The 18,696-nt window shown below is 28.4% G+C and overlaps 2 protein-coding genes across 6 annotated transcripts; one reads left to right on the top strand and one right to left on the bottom strand.

Moving 5' to 3' along the window:
• Window positions 1-5,457: 5,457 nt before the first annotated feature.
• LOC117239700 (transcription factor TFIIIB component B'') lies at window positions 5,458-12,395 on the bottom strand. 2 transcript variants are annotated; one of them, XM_033505483.1, is made up of 6 exons: window positions 12,315-12,395; window positions 8,706-9,117; window positions 7,633-8,086; window positions 7,067-7,500; window positions 6,348-6,449; window positions 5,458-6,183 (listed from the first exon to the last, which is right to left on the bottom strand). In XM_033505483.1, the coding sequence occupies exons 2-6, from the start codon at window positions 9,085-9,087 to the stop codon at window positions 5,579-5,581; spliced, it is 1,977 nt and encodes a 658-aa protein (XP_033361374.1). In that variant the 5' UTR covers window positions 9,088-9,117; window positions 12,315-12,395; the 3' UTR covers window positions 5,458-5,578. The 2 variants fall into 2 exon arrangements, with proteins under 2 accessions (XP_033361374.1, XP_033361375.1); XM_033505484.1 differs by lacking the exon at window positions 12,315-12,395 and adding an exon at window positions 11,299-11,640.
• Window positions 12,396-12,611: 216 nt separating this feature from the next.
• On the top strand, window positions 12,612-18,691 carry LOC117239703 (Bardet-Biedl syndrome 5 protein homolog). 4 transcript variants are annotated; one of them, XM_033505493.1, is made up of 8 exons: window positions 12,612-12,739; window positions 15,913-16,061; window positions 16,330-16,379; window positions 16,452-16,579; window positions 17,686-17,821; window positions 17,889-17,990; window positions 18,093-18,284; window positions 18,367-18,691. In XM_033505493.1, exons 2-8 carry the CDS (start codon window positions 15,917-15,919, stop codon window positions 18,568-18,570), a joined length of 957 nt encoding a protein of 318 aa, XP_033361384.1. In that variant the 5' UTR covers window positions 12,612-12,739; window positions 15,913-15,916; the 3' UTR covers window positions 18,571-18,691. The 4 variants fall into 4 exon arrangements, with proteins under 4 accessions (XP_033361384.1, XP_033361383.1, XP_033361382.1 ...); XM_033505492.1 differs by lacking the exon at window positions 12,612-12,739 and adding an exon at window positions 12,921-13,144; XM_033505491.1 differs by lacking the exon at window positions 12,612-12,739 and adding an exon at window positions 14,833-14,948.
• Window positions 18,692-18,696: the final 5 nt, after the last annotated feature.

An 18,696-nucleotide genomic window follows, 5' to 3' on the forward strand; every position in this document is an offset into this window, starting at 1 on the left:
CGCGAGCTCGGCTTGTTACGTTTATGTTTGGCCCAAGTATCTGGTCGCGATATTCATGTTTGGGCCAAAATCTTCATCGCGAGTCTGACTCGATAAAGTACGGGAAGGGGTTAATAAAAGTTCTGACAGAAAAGATCAAAGAGTTGCAAGGCCAATTGTGATATAATAAAATCTGGAACGCCAAATATAATAGTAAATACAAATACATAAGAACAGCGGACAAAGCGAAATATCCGGGAAAGGAAGGAAGGGAAGGCAGCAAGAGGCTAATGGCAAGGGCAAGATGCGGAAATGTGAAAGAGGAAAACAATTATTGGTTGGCAGAAGAAAAAAGAAAATATATTTTACGTAATTTAGAGATGGGTACGTTGAAACAGTTATTAAAAGGCAACTATAGATTAGATTTTAGTTTACTAAGAGAAAAGAATACAGCAGAAAGTAGAGTTAACGAAACAATGAAAAACTGGTTAAGAGTTTAGGAGAAAAGGCGTAAGAATATAGCTACTGAAGTGATTGCAAGCCAAAGAGAAATATGTGATAATAGATAGGTTAAGTATAGGATATATAGGTTAAGAGAAATAAAGATATATGTATGTCGGAGACGAAAGGACGCCGGGGCCCCTTTGGAACTTCAGGATAACCTCCTAACATTGTAATCTAGAGTCTACTATAGCCGTAATGAAACAATCGCAGTTATCCAAGCCGATGGTAACCGACCGCGATTAGTGACGGTGAGCTTTGGCTCGGGGCGACAGCCTGTCGCCCAACGTAGCCGCGGTCAACGGGACGGGCGCTCCGTCTAACAAAGGTGCGGAGCGGTGTTATGACCCTCATTGAAGGAACTACCCATAGAGATATCGGACAGTAAAACATGCTAACGGTTCCTTAGGACAAGTAATACCTGAGGTTGAGGCACGTACACAGCACAAGTCCCGGCAGCCCGAGGACCCGCTATAAAACCTGGGTTTTTCGGCAATTAAGATGTTTTGCAAACGGACAGGCAGCTTTTGTCCCAAACTGACCAATCGACAGCGACATCGATCCGAGGATCTTGGGTACTTAGACACCCCACCAGAGTTTATCTCGGTGGCGTCGTTGGGACGAAGAGGCATTCCTGACTGAGACCTCATCGAGGAAGGGAATAGCTCCTTACGATCAGTACACGTTTGAGTTAGAGCAAGCATATCCATCCTCCCGTTGACCGTGGATTCGTTATCGAACCTAAGACCACTATCACTAGTATCGCGGGGGCCTAATCGCCGCTGTTGACTGTCGAATCGGTAGTGTTCATACCCGTTGTATCAGGCCGTATCTTCGTTATAACACGACCCTGGCCAACTCCAAGGGAGGTCTAGCAAACGCCCACAACTCTATTACTGACGCTTCTCTGACATATATATGTAATCTGTAGCTTTGTGGATATAGAGAGTGGTTGGTAACTGGTGGTACAAGCGGAAAGAGGGTGATTCTACGCCAAAAAAGAAGTCGAAAATATAGAATAAAATTTTTTTCTAATTTTTTTTTAAATTTTTCCATCGAGACAACGATTTACAGTGAGATCCGTTAAAACGAGGCGTGATAAAGTGCACGCGTACCGAGCGAAAATTCAAAGTCGATTTTCTCGAAAACAAAGCCTCAAACGAAAAATTTTTATTCTATATTTTCGACTTCTTTTTTCGCGTAGAATCACCCCCTTTCCGCTTGTACCACCAGTTACCAACCACTCTGTATAAGGGGATATATGTTTGACATGGGAATGTGGATGGTTGTTTCGGATTATGATGGATATTCTAGGAGCTGTAAGGGGATGAGTGAAAACTAAAAATATGTAAACCAAGTTCTTTTCTAAAGTTGTGAAGCCGAAAAATAAATAAGGATATATAATAATTATTAATTCATACATATATACATTTCTAAATATATTTGGTTTTTAAATATTTTCATATATCGATCTTTTGTACTTTACTTTGGGATAGTTTTACTATCCCAATATATATCAACATATATACCCAATATATACAATACATATGTATTGAATGTATATAGTATATGTGATTTCTGTATCTCACAGGTAGGCTATTGTTCAAAGCCGAAAAACTTGTCAGTGTATGAACTTGGCCAAGTTTAAATCAATCCTTTAACAGAAAATAAATAAATAAACAAATATATATAGCATTAATATTCAAGTATATATTTATATATTTTATATACATATATTATTATAAAAACCTAACATTATTAGGAAAAGGTATATGTTATGCACCATAATATACAAAATTAATTTAAATCTCTTTATACAAAATTTAATTAAAATTTGTATTTTTATATTTGAAGAAGTTCAAACTATACTTTTTAAAGAAACTTGTTTACTATGAATTCGTATATCATTTTATATATTTATAATCAAGATAAAAAAATCTTTGGTGAACTTGTAGAACTTTGAGAAATCAACATTTTGAGCAATTGTTCTTTTTACATATTACTGTTGGTCTCGCTTAATTTCCGAGATATTCGCAAAAAACTACAGGCATCGCTACAGAATATTTCTGTTCGTAGTTGTGCATCTGTGACAACATATGCGTTAGTATGAGTTGCCGACTACCGGCTGCTTATCTTCTGTTTATAAAAGAGAGTTGGACGAGCGTAAAGACCCCGTGCATAACGTGCATATACGAAGCTGTAAGAAATGCAGTCTTTTTATAAGTTATAATTCAATTAAAAGTGAATATCATTAATGAGTGGGGTCTGAGTTTGGATTAAACTTTCCAATATCGCTGCGAAGCAGATGGCTGCCATGAAATATAACGATTATTCTATTTCGTAAAATAGTATCAATTATTCATTCGTCTGTTATTTTTGTAATTAATTTGTTATTATTTCACGCAAGCGTTACTAGACTCGTGGCGGCCGAATTACGAAAATTAATCCAAACCTAATACGTTGATAATATTCATTTTTAAGTCAATTATAAGAGACAATTCTTGCAGTTTCGCATATATGTTGTAGATATTTGTTTATAAATAAAAAATAAGCTGCCGATGGCCTACAATCAACACTAACGCATACGCAGCCACAGACGCACAACTATAGACAGAAATACACTCTACTGGTACCTGCAGTTTTTTTGCGAATATCTTGTAAAATAAGCGAAATCGACTCCGTTACGCGTGTACGAAAATGTTGTTCAAACTGTTGAACTTTACAAAATATTCAAAAATTATAGAAATCGGAAAGGACGGAATGGTTCTACAAATTCACCAAATCTTTCTTTGAAAAGTAGTTAAATACAAACTTTCTTGCTTATTTATTATTACTTGCTTGCTTATTACTTATTATTTTAATTTTCTAATTATACAAAATTATTTTAACTTTTGTACTAATAACTTCGAACAAGCACTTTTCTTATCAATAGTAATATTTCTAAACAAGGAAAATATACCATTTATTGAATAATGCAAATTTGCTATTTTCGCACATTATTCTTTATTGCTAATGGAATAAATTTGATTTTAATGAGTAAAATACTTTTGTAGTTATCTATAATTGTGGAAGGTGTCCTGGATGTTGAACATGATAAAGGCAAAATTATGAAATACTTAGTTCTTTAACTCCCATAAGTGTACCTTATCCTGCTAATGCATGAGAAGTATGCAATAACATCACAGATACTAATCCTATACTTATAAGCCAAGCGTGGAGTATAGAGAATTAACAGGTAAGTATATATATTAAACAATTAAAATCAAATTACAATATCATAATGATGCAAATATGTACAGAGTGCATACAAAATAAATGTTATGACCATCATTTGCAAAAAAAAGTTGTTGAATAAAGCTGCAGCAAAATTGACTGTGACCTTGAATATCAAGGCTAATTTTTTTTTGGTGCATCATATTCTATTCATTATAAGGACCAAACTTGTTACAGGAACCACAGATTAGAACTCAACTGTTCCCTTGGAAAATTCCTTTGGCTTTTCTAATGACATTATTTGTGTTGTTTATCTTTCTTAGTCAGATAAGAAGTAAATAGCGTGATATTAATGAGAAAACAGGAAGTTATTCCTTAGCATGTGAGATAACCCATCCTAGGTATAGAACCCAGAGGTATAGAATCTCACAGTGGTGATCATGACATTTTTATTTTATGCAGCTTGTACATTTTAGTCAAGTTTTAAAAATTAATTTAACTCAATTACAATCGAATTCATATTTACATAAATGAAATTTTCAGAAAATATTTCTTTGCTTGATATTTATAAAGTCATGATGAATTAAACTACTAATAAAATTTATATATAATAAACTACTATTAAAATATATATAAGCAAGATATGTTCATGTAAAAAATGTTACAAAAATCAGCATTTTACAATATTTCCTAAATTGCTCCAATGTGATAGAATATTATGCAATTTAGAAAATGATAATAAAATACAATATAGATAACATCAATGTAATTAAAATAAGTTGAACTCTGATAGATAGTCTTAAGAGGGTATGTTAAACACTACAACCTTATTCAATGCATCATGATAGTTGCTAAAATCTAATGTATGGAAATTATTTAACAGAACTTAATACACATAAAAATACATAAAAGCATCAGACAAGATTATAAAATTACAAATGTATTGTATGATTCGTTTGAATCTTTAGGAAAGTAGTCTAATACTCATCATATTGTCTAAATTTAGCAATTAATCATAAAAAAAACATATATAAATATTTATAGCTCAAAAGCTAGGAATATAACAGTCAAACCATTCACATTTATAATTCACGGCTACATTCAAAAGTTGAAATGTATTCCAGGCCACATTTAAAGAATTAGCATTATTATTACTTAATTAATGCACTGTATGGAAAATGGCACTCTCCAAAGAATGTGCTACTGTATAACAATATATGCTGGCAATAATTAATAGGCAGAGTTACGATCGGACATTCTAGATTTATATAAAAACAGATAGAATAAACATCCGAACCTGGCTTGTGGATCTAGAAGTGGTATTTAATATTCATGTATCAATTTGAATTTTATAATGATTGCAAATAGAACAATCTTTAAATTTTTTACATGAATTAATAATTGTTCTATATTACGTTTATCATAATTGTGAAGTTTAAAATTTGCGTCCTTATCTTTATAATTTCTGTTTATCATCTTCTTTATAATCCCGTATCAAACAAAGTACATTATGAAGGAATTATTAAATCAATTTTCTTTAGTCTAATAATAAAAAATTTAAGTAAATAAAGTAAAAATTTAACTAAAACAATGAACTAACACAATCAAGTGCTTTTTTATAAACAGATAATGTACATAAGTGCATTTGAATTCTAACCAAAAATTTAAATATAATATACAAGTATGTGACATTTTCAGTAGAAATTTTAAATGATATAAAGATATAGAGATATATGTATATTAAATTAAGTTAATTTAAAACCTTTCATGTAAATTAAATTAAGTATTCTTCTTGTTGAAAGTGATTTAACATTTGATAGTCAATGATTACAATTGCGAATTATAAGAGTTTTGGTGACATATGTATGTTAGGTTCCTTGAAATCTTAAGGATGAACGTCCGAACTAACCATATAAACTTGCAAAACACTTTTACCTGGTTCCTCCAAAGATTCTTTTGACAAAATAACAAAGGATCCTGGTTCTACGTCGCCGATATTTGGTATAACTGTTTTAAGAGGATCTATATGACGAATTTCTGAATTAATACTGTCAAAAATTAAATCCTCTGTAACTTTAGCATCATTTTCTGATGAAATTGTAATTTCGTGATCATTAGAGCAGTAATTTAACTTTTCCTTATCAAACGTATTTATATCAGGTCCCTGTAATCTTTTTACTTTTGGTAATCTTCCAGATCTTGTTGGTCTTACACGATAAACTTCAGTATCACTGTCAACATCGTTACATGAACTTAATGATTCTACGTCATCTCTTTCCGTCAATAACTTTTCCTCATCTCTTGGTCTTTTATAAAGTTTTTTATTTGTCTTATTTAATGTTTGTTGATATTTGCCATTTGATTTTGTATTTTCTTTGTATACCATTGAATCCAAGCCGCATTTTTCATTCTCTCCTTCTTCTTCATCTTCTCCTTCTTCTCCTTCTTCACTATCAGTCTCGCTTTCAATCCCAATACTGCGTGCTAATTCTACAAATAAATAAATATACTGGTAGCTTAATATTCTTTATTAAATATATATCACTTTAACAAAGATATTTTAAAATGTAAGCAATTGAAAATATTTGAAATATTTGAGCAAGTGTAATGTCAAAATTCTTCAAATTCAATATTTATATTTATTTTTAACTTACTACTTATTCGTCGTTTCCTTGATTTTTTATTCTTCTTCATCCTTTGTTGTTTACGTTTTTCTTTTATACTTAAAAGTTCTTTCTCTGAAGCTTCAAATGCAGCTGTTAATAAACAATTAAAATCATGATATTAATCAATAAATAAACTATTTAATAATTTTATAACCTCTATTTCAATCTTTTACTGCAAAGCCAATAAAATAAAGAAACATAATATTGGTTTCTCAGCACCTAGTTACATATCTTTATTAATAAGTATAAATTTATATACTTCATTTTGCCAAAATTATTTTTAGGATTAAAATATATACTTTAAGTATACTTTATATAAAAGTTGTAATTTATTGTTAAGTTGAGTACTAATTTAAAATTAATATGATTAATTCAATAAACTAATATTGTTTTCTACATTTGCAGTAAGATAAAGTTAAAATATATTGAAATAGAAATTTTCATCCAATGGTAATAAGTGTATAAATATACATATAGCCGTAAAAGACAAATTTTTTACTCTTTAATCAATACCAAATAGGTATTATCAGATATTAGTACCAATTGGTACTAATGGCAATGAAGTTTTTACGTTTATTTTGTAGTTTAGTTTTTATATTTACGTATATTTTATCATTTAATCATTTTATATTTTTCATGAAATATTTTGCATGAAGTAACATAAATTCACAGTCAATTTAAAAAAAAAATAGAATATGCAAATTTACCTAATGACTTTTCTAGCATTTCAGTATCAAATTCTTGATGATATGCAAGAGCTTTTTCAACCAAATGTCTATTTACTTTCTCTTCTTTCTTAAATTTTATCTTCATTTCCTGTCTCGTTCTGTTAGGAAAAAGACTTTGCATCAACAAAAAGTCTGTACCAATTGTATTTAATGCCCTATAGAAATTTAAAGTTTCTCGTGCGGACCATTCTTTACTTTTCTGACGCTTTTTATAAAATCCACTTCCACTATTATCATCATCAATAATAGCTTCTTTTGCTAATACTTTCCTACTTTTCTTTGCATTAGTTTGCTCTATAACAAGACTCTGTTCATCTATTATTAATTCACCATTTGGTCCAACTTTTACTTGAGGTACTGGCATTGTAGATGATGGATCATCTTCATTTTCTTCTTCTTGAAATTCTTCAGATCTGTAAAAATGATCATTTTTTTGTATTTCAACTTATATATTGTTTTTATGAAACTATTTTCTCCAAAATTAAGACATATTACAATACACTTGAAATATTTACATTACATAATTTACTAAATAGAATACTTACTGACATTCTGAGACTCTTCTTGTTGATATGGCAGAGTCTTTAGACTTTTTCATGGGATTAGTAACAGGATTATAATAAATTAAATCATACATTGTAAGTTTGCTTCTATCTGGGGTTTTATTTTCATGCTTTAAATGAAATTCTCTTCTAGCTTCTGCTAGTTTCCTTGCAGATTCTGAAACTAAAATACGTCTCTTTTGTCCTACTTTGGATGTTATTAAATTATTCTTGATATTATTAGTAACTGCATCTTTTGTATTATTTGTTGATTGCGTTAAATCGTTCCTAGTATGATTAACAATAGTGCATGATAGTCTCCTATTATCATCTTCAGATTCACTTGTACTTGCTCCACTCCCTTGAATACTATTCCTCCGTATTCTATTACTATTATCAAATTTTGGTGTTGGTTTCATAAAACCAGTCCGATTTTGTGTTAATTTTATAGGAGAATCTAAAACAATATATAAACAAATATCATAATTCTTCACAATGACAATATTCTGACCTGTGCTCTTCTTATTATCAATGATAAACTTCTATGATAATCACATCTTCCTCAATAAATCTATGATAAAACCTATAATATTATATTCTTTACTTTATGTAAAGAATAAATATCATATAATAATTTGTATTATTCATTATCTATCACTTCTTTACTATTATTAAAAATAATTGATTTCTTTTTTTCTAATATCATATTCGTTAATTTTTAAATTTGAGTAAACTATATAATTAATAGTGTCTTATGCTAGTTATAAAAAGTTCATCTTATATTAAATAAATCAATTCCATTCTAAGCAAGTAATCTAAAAGAATCTTTATGAATATATGCAACAATCATTACCTTTATAAAATAATACACATTACATTCATAGTATTAATACAAATGCACAATGTACTTACATATTCCAAATTAAAAAAAGATTTCATGCAGAAATTTAAACAAATTTAGAAATCAATAATGATACAAAGTACAAATTTATATAACTATCTATTATATTCATTTATGTACTGTCATTCATTCTAATCCTAGCTATTCATTTTTGTATGTAGCTCATTGTACTTACTAATTTGTGTTGTGTTTAAAACTTCTGGGGAATGTACAATTTCTTTCATAGATTTTTCAGAATTTTTTGTAGAGTCATCCTTATATTCACTACATTGATTATCAACATGTAATTCCTCATTCTCTTTTTGGTCTCCTACATCTTGAATTTGGTGTATTAATTTTTTTGTATCATCTACATCTTTTGTATCATCTTCTTGTATTTGTGTTTCTTGGAAAACATTTTTTGAAATTTGTTGTGATGTTATACAAATGTCATTAGATATATCTTTATTTTTCTCATTGTGTTCAATTGAATTAGGGTCTTCAGTAATGGATACATCTTGAGTTGGCTTCCTTCGGGTTGGAACAGTAACCATAGCTTTTATACGTGCTCGTTTCATTTTCTTAAATATATTAATTTATTAAAATCTCTGTAACATAGATTAATATCAAAATTTATAGATGGAGGATTTTAGGAGAAGGAGGAGTAAGAAAGAAAAGATAAGTAAGGAAGCGTAGATGAAACGTTAAAAAGGGGTAAGATTAAATTAATCAGAATATGAGATGGAAGTAGAAAATTTAAAGATGATAGCTGAAAAGTGACATTAGGGGACGACATAGCAATAACTAGCAAAGAAAATTTTAAGAAGAGCACACTTAAAGGAAGATTAAAGCATATTACAAACACTAAAGTCGTTATTAAAAATGGCAAACAAAAATCTCTGCCAAGTAGGAACAGGAAAAATAGTTGTCAGAACAACATGGGAAGTACTAAATGTAATGAATAGATTTACGAAATATAGAACATGAATTTTTATGCATTTATAAGAAATTTGGAGGTGAAAAACTTACATGATGTTAGATGAACAAAAAAAATAACAATGAATGTACAGTTTTAAATTAAATTTGAAGCCGGCCATTTGACCGGGCCTGGTAAGGTTAATGTTAACTAGTTCTTTTAGTTACTCATTATAGAGCATTAAAATACAGGTTTTGCAATTGAATTCTATCATAAAAAATTAATTGTTATTAATTTTTATGAAGGAAATATTCTAGAGTAAACCTTCGAAAAAACCGATCTTTTTGCATTTTTTAAAGGAATGTAATTTCAAAAATATATGTGGAAAACCCTATGTCTGAACCTTTAAAATTAACTTATATTTTTAAAATAAAAATATTTAACAATATTAATTGTTGTTAAAAAAGGATACATTTTTATTAATTATCATTATTTTTTATTAAACAGAAATGTATTTTTTAAATAAAATTATTTAATAAAAAAGACTGATTAGTCCGGTACAGTTTGATTGCATTGCGTTTGCATCTTAATCTGTTGTTTACTACGGAGCTCTTTTAAATAATTTTTTGTTGTCGCGGACCCCCAAGATAATTTAAAATTTAAATCTGTAATATACCTTAAATATGTGTATTTAAAAAACTCATCAATTACTCATCAACAACCTTCAAATTTGAAGAGAAAAGATTTAATATAAATAAATAAATAAATACATATGCTCGTAGTGAATATTTTGTATTCGAATCATAAAATAATAACTTATATGTGTGCTTCTTGGGGGCTACAGATTAAGAATTACTGGTCTATAGTGCTTCCGAAAAAATACTGATTTGATCGATACATTTCGATCATCAAACATATGCAATTAGCGCAAATAGACGATGGATATTGCCCGTTCTAATTTAAGGCTATGTCAGATATAGCCGCGTGCTATGGATGCACCTAGGAAATCCCGTCTAAGGATGAAACAAGCCACAAAGGATAAAGTAATTAGAAACAAAAATATTTTACTGGAAAAGATAAGAAATTGTCTAATATAAGAAGATAGGAGTAAAGCAGAAATATCCATATACAATATTGCTTCTAAAGACAAAGAATTTAAGCATAGAATTACTTAGCGATGAATCTTCCAATAAAATTCAAAAGAGTACAAGCACAGTTGAGACTTACAGGAAGGCTTCAGTAAAGAATAAGGAACAGTGAATAAGGACACGTATTAAATATTAAATAGAGCATGTATTAAAACCTATCCAATGTATGAAGAAGTACACAGCAAATTATTACAGCAAAGAAGGGAGATATTAAGAAACTGTATTATTTCATAAAAAATGCAATGAAACTCAGATTAAACTGTCCAAAAATATAAGAAGGAATGTAATCGGGTTCAAAGAATACTGATAAACCTTGAATTTAGAAAAATAACATAAAGTAGCTCGAATTTTACTAACTAGAATTAACACAGATATAAGACAGTTAAATTAATTATACACATTTAAGATTGTAATGGGTGTAAGTCTAAATGCAATATAATACAAAAAAGAGTATTAAAATTTATATGATTATTTATCACATATTACACATTAATTCTCTATAATGCCATGTAACTTCGAAGTCACATGCTTATATATCAATATTCTCTTAATCTAATTTCATTTTTTGTGACTCCAAAGTTACAAACCATTTTCTTCATAATAAAATTTTTGAAAATTGTAAATTCATTGTCTATACAGGGTGTACAAAAAAATTTGGGGAAAACTCTAGAAACATATAGTCAAAACAAAAAATCTTAATAAACATGGATTCAAAAATCACTAACTTCTGAGTTATAAGGTGCTTCTATCATTAAGATATAAGCTTTATACCATATGTTCACTATGTCCCCTATTTATTTCAACACACAGTTCAACATATTGAAAAATCCCCAGTATTTCTCTTATCTCTTGGCATCAGGTTTTCGAATCCTTGTATCAACACATATAACAATGTAATTGGTTTATTATAAACTATAGTTTTATATATTAAACATCTACCTAAAGCAAAAACCATTAGTTTTGGACTTATGTTTATAAAGACACTTTTGCTTGTTTTAACAAGTACTACATATTTCCAAAGCTTTTTCACGTATCTTGTATATAGAGAGTTATCATCATTAAATTATAAAATATATTAATTATATTTCAAATATTTTAAATAGTGTTATTAAATTTTTAAATATATAAATAAAATTAGTATTCTATCATAAATAATTAAAATTATTTCATTATGTTACAAAATCATAAAATATTACAAAAACTAAAAGAATTTAAGAAATTTGTTATGAAATATGAAATTATATATCATAATTTACAATGATTGTATATTTGGAAGAAAAACTACTATACTTTTCAAACTACTATACGTTTCAAATACTAACAATAAAATTGCTACAGAGTCACAGTTTTTAGCTTACGATAAATTTTTTAAATTAGAAATATTCCATTTTGTTTATACCTTTGTAATACAAAATATAATAATGACAGCAAAAACGAATATATTTATAATAAAAAATGAAAGTTTAACATTCATAACTATTTATTCTTTAATTTTAGAAAGAATATTTTTGTTACAATATTTGTAACTGTTATAAAATATATGTATGAACATATTTATGGAGTAGTAATAAAAATATGACAAGTCTTAGTAAGATAATATTTTAAGCAGAAAAATATGATAAGTGAACATACTAGCAGATTTAATAATAACTAAATTTAATTATGTTAAACATTGATAAGAAACTAAATTCTCTAACTTATCATTATTTTATAGTATAAGGTTATACGTGCATCTACTTACCAATGCAGCTTGACTCTCCACGACCGTATACGTAGATACATATGCATACGGTATACATATGTCCGGCAACTCCTATGGAAGGGGTACCATCATTTTGATATCGTATTTATAATTTCTTTACTGGCCGCATAGCGCTGTCAACGAAACTATCCAAGCGTGCGCATGTGCATTCGTCATTAGTGACGTACAAAAAGCACGGATCACATTCGCTGATGTCGTATCACCACTGTTATTAGTGCCAAAGTCAGTGCGTATCACAGTCAGAGACTGACTCATAGTCACATAGAGAGATCACCAATGCTTATGGACGAAATTCAGCCAAAACGGACACCAAGAATAAGGGCCTCTGGTGGTCAATAGTTGCACTACTTGCTAATTTTGTCTTCGGTTTAGAGTTCTTGGTTGGAGAAACGAGCAAATGCACGGTAAGAGGGGGAATGTGCGATCGTACGATCTTGGATCGTACCGGTGAGCAGTGGAGGATAAATATGCACACGGTACCAAGTACTGTCAAAGCAGACATGTAGTGTTAGCTATAAATATGTACTAAGGACACATATTGATATGTATCTTTGTATGTGCTACCATACTCAGCATACTCTCCTGATTTTGCACCATTGGACTGATCATTTGCTCTGTTCTCTTTTTTTCTGAATGGTATAAATTTTGATTCAAATGAAGCGCAATAAAAAACAATTGCTTCAATTTTTTGACAACAGCGAGAAGCACTTTTATGAGCGTGGAAATTTGAAATTGTCCGGAAGATGGTGAAAAGCAGTAGAACAAAATGACCGATATACAGGGTGTTAATTTTAAAAGCGTTTTTAAAAGTAAGAAAAAATGACTAAATAAAATGTACATAGTTTTAAGGCGTGCAACTGATAGTGGTAAAAAAATCTTGTGAAGGTCATTTTAACGGGTTTTTCAAGGTCATCTTTTTTTTTTACATATTAACGTGCACTTTTAGTTGGAAGTGGTAGTTGGCGTCAAGATGAGCCCAACAACTTACACATCATTATCTTGAAGTGGCCTTGTAGGCGTAGAAATCAGTTTCAGTTTGAAGAATGCAGAAATAGTAAAATGAAAAGGGCAATATCATTATATTTTATTAAATGCTAAAATTACTGGCCGCCCACAGCAAGACGCATCCGTACACGATAAGTGAGTGGCTGCATTTTTTATGGCATTCCCGCGATTCATAGTGCAACATGCATTCTGTATTCGTTCTTTCATAACTTCTGGCATCGTGGGAACATCGTTATAAATACTAGATTTTAAAGTTCCCCACAAAGAGTAATCTACTGGTGATAAGTCAGGTGACCGAGCTGGCCAGTTAATGCTTGCACCACAGGCTATCCATCAGTTGAAAAACATGTCATTTAATACACTTCGAGCATTATGAGCAGGACAGTCATCATGTTGATACCACATTAATAATCGTTCTTGATATGGAACATCATCTAATAGTTCGTTTAAGTTTACAATAAGGAATTCCTTATACCTTTCACCTTAATGTACCATTAATAAAAAATGGACCAATAATTTTGTCTTTCAATAGGCCGCACCACATATTAACACTCCAAGGAAGCTGGAGTTCCACAGTTCTAAGCCAATGAGGATTCTCAGTAGACTAGTAATGTATCTTGTACCTATTTAACCCTCCATGATTAGTAAAAGTTGAATCGTTAGTAAATAATACGTTGTCAGAAAAATTCATATTATCTTGCAGACGTATCTTGCTGCGGGCAGCCAGCATTTTGAGCATCTAATAAAATAAAGTGATATTGCCCTTTTCCTTTTATTACTTCTGCATTCTTCAAACTGAAACTGATTTCTTCGCCTTCAAGGTCACTTAAAGACCATGATGTATAGGTCGTTAAACTCATCTTAACACCACTTCGTGTTATAAAAAATACTTGTTAATATGAAAAAAAATACGATGACCTTGAAAAAGTCGTTAAAATGACCGAAAATAATTTAGGTGCTTGAGTTAAAATTAACAGTTTGTATAACAGAATGAAATTTTTTTTAAATATGAAAAAATCGTTTTCCATCTTCCCATGAATAAACGAAATTATTTCCCGAACAACCTAATATTTAATAATATAGAAAATATTTCTCTTTTTATTTGTACATTCTAATGTACTGTATGAATACGTTTATTTTTCACTGTAAACATATGCGTTTATATAACGACAACAGAAAGGAAGCTCCCCAAGATAGTCTTGTGTTTTATTTCAAGATCATTGACATTTTTTGTATGTATTGAATTAATATTTATTTTTTATAAAAACAAGTTCAATGATCTTTGAAATCACGAACTGGAATGGTGTTAAATTAAATAGTAAAATATAGTATTAATGTTGAAACTTTCTCGATTTTTTATTAAAAGTAATTATTTATTCTGTATTGGTTTCATTTCATACTTGACAATTAATAAATCAATAGAAGTCTGGAAACATTTCAGATTACTAAATGCTTATATATATACAAACATATATATATCTAAGTGTTACACTTTCGTAGATATGGTAAGGATATTGATTTTTATGATAATTAAATTCTACAGTACATTGTTATATTTTTAGCAAAAATGTGGCAAGATAATGAAGTTCGATTCGATGTTTCTTACACGTAATAATTGTGATACTTTTAAGTATATTAGATACGTATTTTCATTTTCTCCATTTTTTATTTATATTTTTAATAGAAATTTACTGTAACGGGTGTTTCGTTTAACTGGAAACGGTGAAATATCTAAAGAGGAATTGAAGGTATCAAAAAATTGTTCTTACAAAAGTTGTTTGGTATACAGGGAGGCATTAGATGGCATGAATAATTTCTTTGTAAATTAAAATTAGTGCGGGAAGTATCAAAGACAAGTCAAGTAACCTCTTTTAAATGAAATCCTATATTTTTTATCTATAATCATACATTTTATTCAAATATATGATAGTATTTGTTGAAATGAACAGCGACCTGCGATACGATGTCATTTTATGTAGTAAAATGTCATAAATTAGATCCGAAGATTAACATAAATCGGTAGCTGAACTCTACTGCATTGTCTAATGCCCTAACGCTATCGGATGACACTACATAGGACTCGGCTACTGATTTACGTTGACTTTTAAATTTATCTTATGACATTCTACGATATGAAATGACATCATGTGGTAGGTGGTTGTATTCGTCTCAACAAACCCTATCATATTATGAATAAAAAATACAGGGTTCCATTTAAAAAGATCAATTCGTCAAAAAAATGGTTTGTACCATCTAATATTCCTCTATACACCAAATAACTTTTGTAAGAATAAGTTTTGATAACTACAATTCCTTATAAGATATTTCACCGTTTCCAGTTAAACGAAACAACTATTTATAAAATCATTAACAATTAAATTAGAGTAAGAGTATAAGTAGATATGTATTAAGAATATGAATAGGTGTGTGCGTGCGTGTGCATTTATGTGTGATTAAAATGAAAATTAAAAAAGTTAAAATGAATAGCACTACATAGATTAATATTTTATATAAAATTATGCGAAGAAATAATGAAGAGTCCATTATTTATAAAGTCTTAAATTTTTAATAGTCATATGCAACTACGATTGGGCGAATTTACTGTTGATAAACTTGACTTAATAGAAGATACAAAAGGAAATGCAGGAGATACTGGAAAACTTATAATAACTAATCTCAGAATTATATGGCATTCTTCGTTTCTTCCCAAGATCAATCTAAGTATGAGTTAATTTAGTGATTCAAATCATTGAATCAAATATTCTTTTATAATCATTTTTATAACTACGTATTTCTGAAACATACACATGCTTATTAATGTGAAATAAAATTTTTGAGATATTTGTAATAATTAAAGTTAAATTTCATAATTTTGAAATTTATTAGTGCTATTTAAGATATATAAATATAATATTTGTATACACATATATAAAGTATGATTTAAGTATGATAAAAATGATAAATCTCATATAAACATGTTTTTCTGTAGGTATTGGCTATAACACCTTTATAACAATAAATACTAAAACTATACATAGTGTTAGTATGCTTTAAGAGGTCATCATTTTTTATTTTTGTTTTGCAATTAACAGAAGCATATTATTTTTGTAGTTACAAGGAAAGCATGTGCAAGCGTTACATATTTTAGCTTCCTTCCGACATTGCAGATATGAATTTCTATTTACAAATCAAGATTTAAAAAGTACAAGACATTATACATCTGTTATTGGTGTTTACAGGTACACTTTTTATTAAATTTAAAATTTGTATTATTTATTATATAAATTGTTCTAAAACATGATATTTATATTTAAGACAAACATCAGGATGTACGATATTTTAAATGATTAGGATTGTGTAAATAATATTTAAGCATAATAAAAACACCTTCATATGTTTTATTTTTATTAATTTTTATTTTTAAATTGAAACCATAATGTCTAAGGTAAATAATTTTAAATATATTTTTGTCAAACTCTTTTTAATAAAAATTGAATTTTATATTTAATTTCAAAATGATATTTTTCTGTTTTTTAAAATAGAAGCTTTTATTATTTTTTATATTTAGTAAAAATATGAAAAAATTATTTTTTTATGAAAATTTAGCTGTTACAAAATATGACATATGATACTTTACCTGGATTTTTCCTATTATTATTATTTACATTTTTTTAGTCATTGCTTTTGTGTTCTGGATAAATTCATATATTTTGATTTATCATGCATTTTGATTATCTTATTATACTTATATGTTTTTTATTCATTATCTATTAGAAAACAGTATTCTTACAATCCTAATAATAATGACAATATTTCTATAACTTATACATACTTTAACAGATTTAAACCAATTTGTAGAATTATACGTATAATAACAAAATAAAATACACAACAATATATATTACTAATATACAATAAATTTATAAGATTAAAGAATTGTATAAATTAAAAGTGTGGTTTATATAGTTAGTGAATAAATATAAAATTAATTAAATAAAGTAGAAAAAGAAATAAAAAAATAAATCTAAAAAGAATTTCTATTGAAGTAGGAAATAATTAATAATAGTAAGTATGTTATATAATATATCGTATACACAGAGGAGACTTTTATCAAGAAAACAATTAGTTCAATATCTTTACCACAATTTGATAAGTACAATGACATAAATTCGTTATTTGACTAACTTATTTAATAAGATTTTCAAGATTTTGATTTAATAGAACTTTTCCTAAAAAAGAACAAATATATGTAATTTGAAAGGTCTTTATCTACTTATTATCTATAGTGAAGTTAAAATTTAACGTAATTAGAGAAAAGTGTTAAATAATACTTCAAACGTTGCAGAGCATATGTTTCATCAAAAATTTATCGAGAAATTAAATTGAGAAGTGGGATAATTAATGATAAACAACTAACATTACTACCACTGGAAACAGTTCATTCAACTTTGCAAGATATTTGGAATTTATCATTAGAACAGGTTGAATTCTTATTTGTAGTAATCTATACTATTTAGAAAAATGTATTTTTAAAATTTATTTTGTTAGGGAAATGTTGGAACTTTTATTGTAACAAATATACGTTTAGTCTGGTTTGCTGATATGAATTATCAATTCAATATATCAATTCCTTATCTTATAATAGCAAATGTAAGTGCATATATTGTGTAATATATGTAGTACATACATAAAAACATGTTAACAATCTTTAATAAAAAAATATAGTAAGGAGAATCTTTCTTTTTTAAATAGATTACTGTTAAAAATTCAAAATTTGGTCCAACTCTAGTCGTTACTAGTACAGAATCCAGTGGAGGATATATATTAGGATTTCAAGTAAATCCTATCCAAAAACTTCATACTGTTCATAAAGAAATTTTAATGTTATTAAAAGCGTTTGAAAAATCTCCTATTTTTGGTATTGATTATACATTTGAACATGAGGTAATATTATGCTAATATAGTTTTTAACAAATGCATTGAATAAATAAATATGTTATTATTAATTATCCATTAATTATTACAGGCTCCATTACAACAATTAAACGTAGAACAACAATCTGAGATACAAGACAATCAACCTGAAATTTCAAATGTGTTTGGCTATTATTTCTCTGAAGGTTCAAATCAAAGAAAACCTAGTTTTTCGATTTATTTAGGTCTTGCAGCAGAAGAACCTCAAGAAACTAGTACACTACAAAGCCTATGGGAACTTGTGCGTCAAACTTAACTGATAACATTAATAAACTTTAAATATTATGTAAACAGCACTTTATATATATAAAGTTTAGAACATAACTAATGCTAATACATCACATAAACTTTGAATATAAAATAAATATAAAAGTTAATTTTT

The sequence above is a fragment of the Bombus vosnesenskii genome, unplaced genomic scaffold (assembly GCF_011952255.1).
Source record: "Bombus vosnesenskii isolate JDL3184/JDL3185 unplaced genomic scaffold, Bvos_JDL3184-5_v1.1 scf7180000014105, whole genome shotgun sequence".
In the NCBI taxonomy this organism is placed as follows: domain Eukaryota; kingdom Metazoa; phylum Arthropoda; class Insecta; order Hymenoptera; family Apidae; genus Bombus; species Bombus vosnesenskii.

Coding starts and splice junctions, on each gene's coding strand:
- LOC117239700 (XM_033505483.1), bottom strand. CDS start 9,087: ATGAAACGAGCACGTATAAAAGCTATGGTTACTGTTCCAACCCGAAGG. Junction 8,087..8,705: donor TTTAAACACAACACAAATTA/GTAAGTACAATG, acceptor ATATTGTTTTAG/ATTCTCCTATAAAATTAACA. Junction 7,501..7,632: donor AGAAGAGTCTCAGAATGTCA/GTAAGTATTCTA, acceptor TCATTTTTACAG/ATCTGAAGAATTTCAAGAAG.
- LOC117239703 (XM_033505490.1), top strand. CDS start 15,530: ATGAATAAAAAATACAGGGTTCCATTTAAAAAGATCAATTCGTCAAAA. Junction 15,583..15,912: donor ATCAATTCGTCAAAAAAATG/GTTTGTACCATC, acceptor AATTTTTAATAG/TCATATGCAACTACGATTGG. Junction 18,285..18,366: donor ATTATACATTTGAACATGAG/GTAATATTATGC, acceptor TAATTATTACAG/GCTCCATTACAACAATTAAA.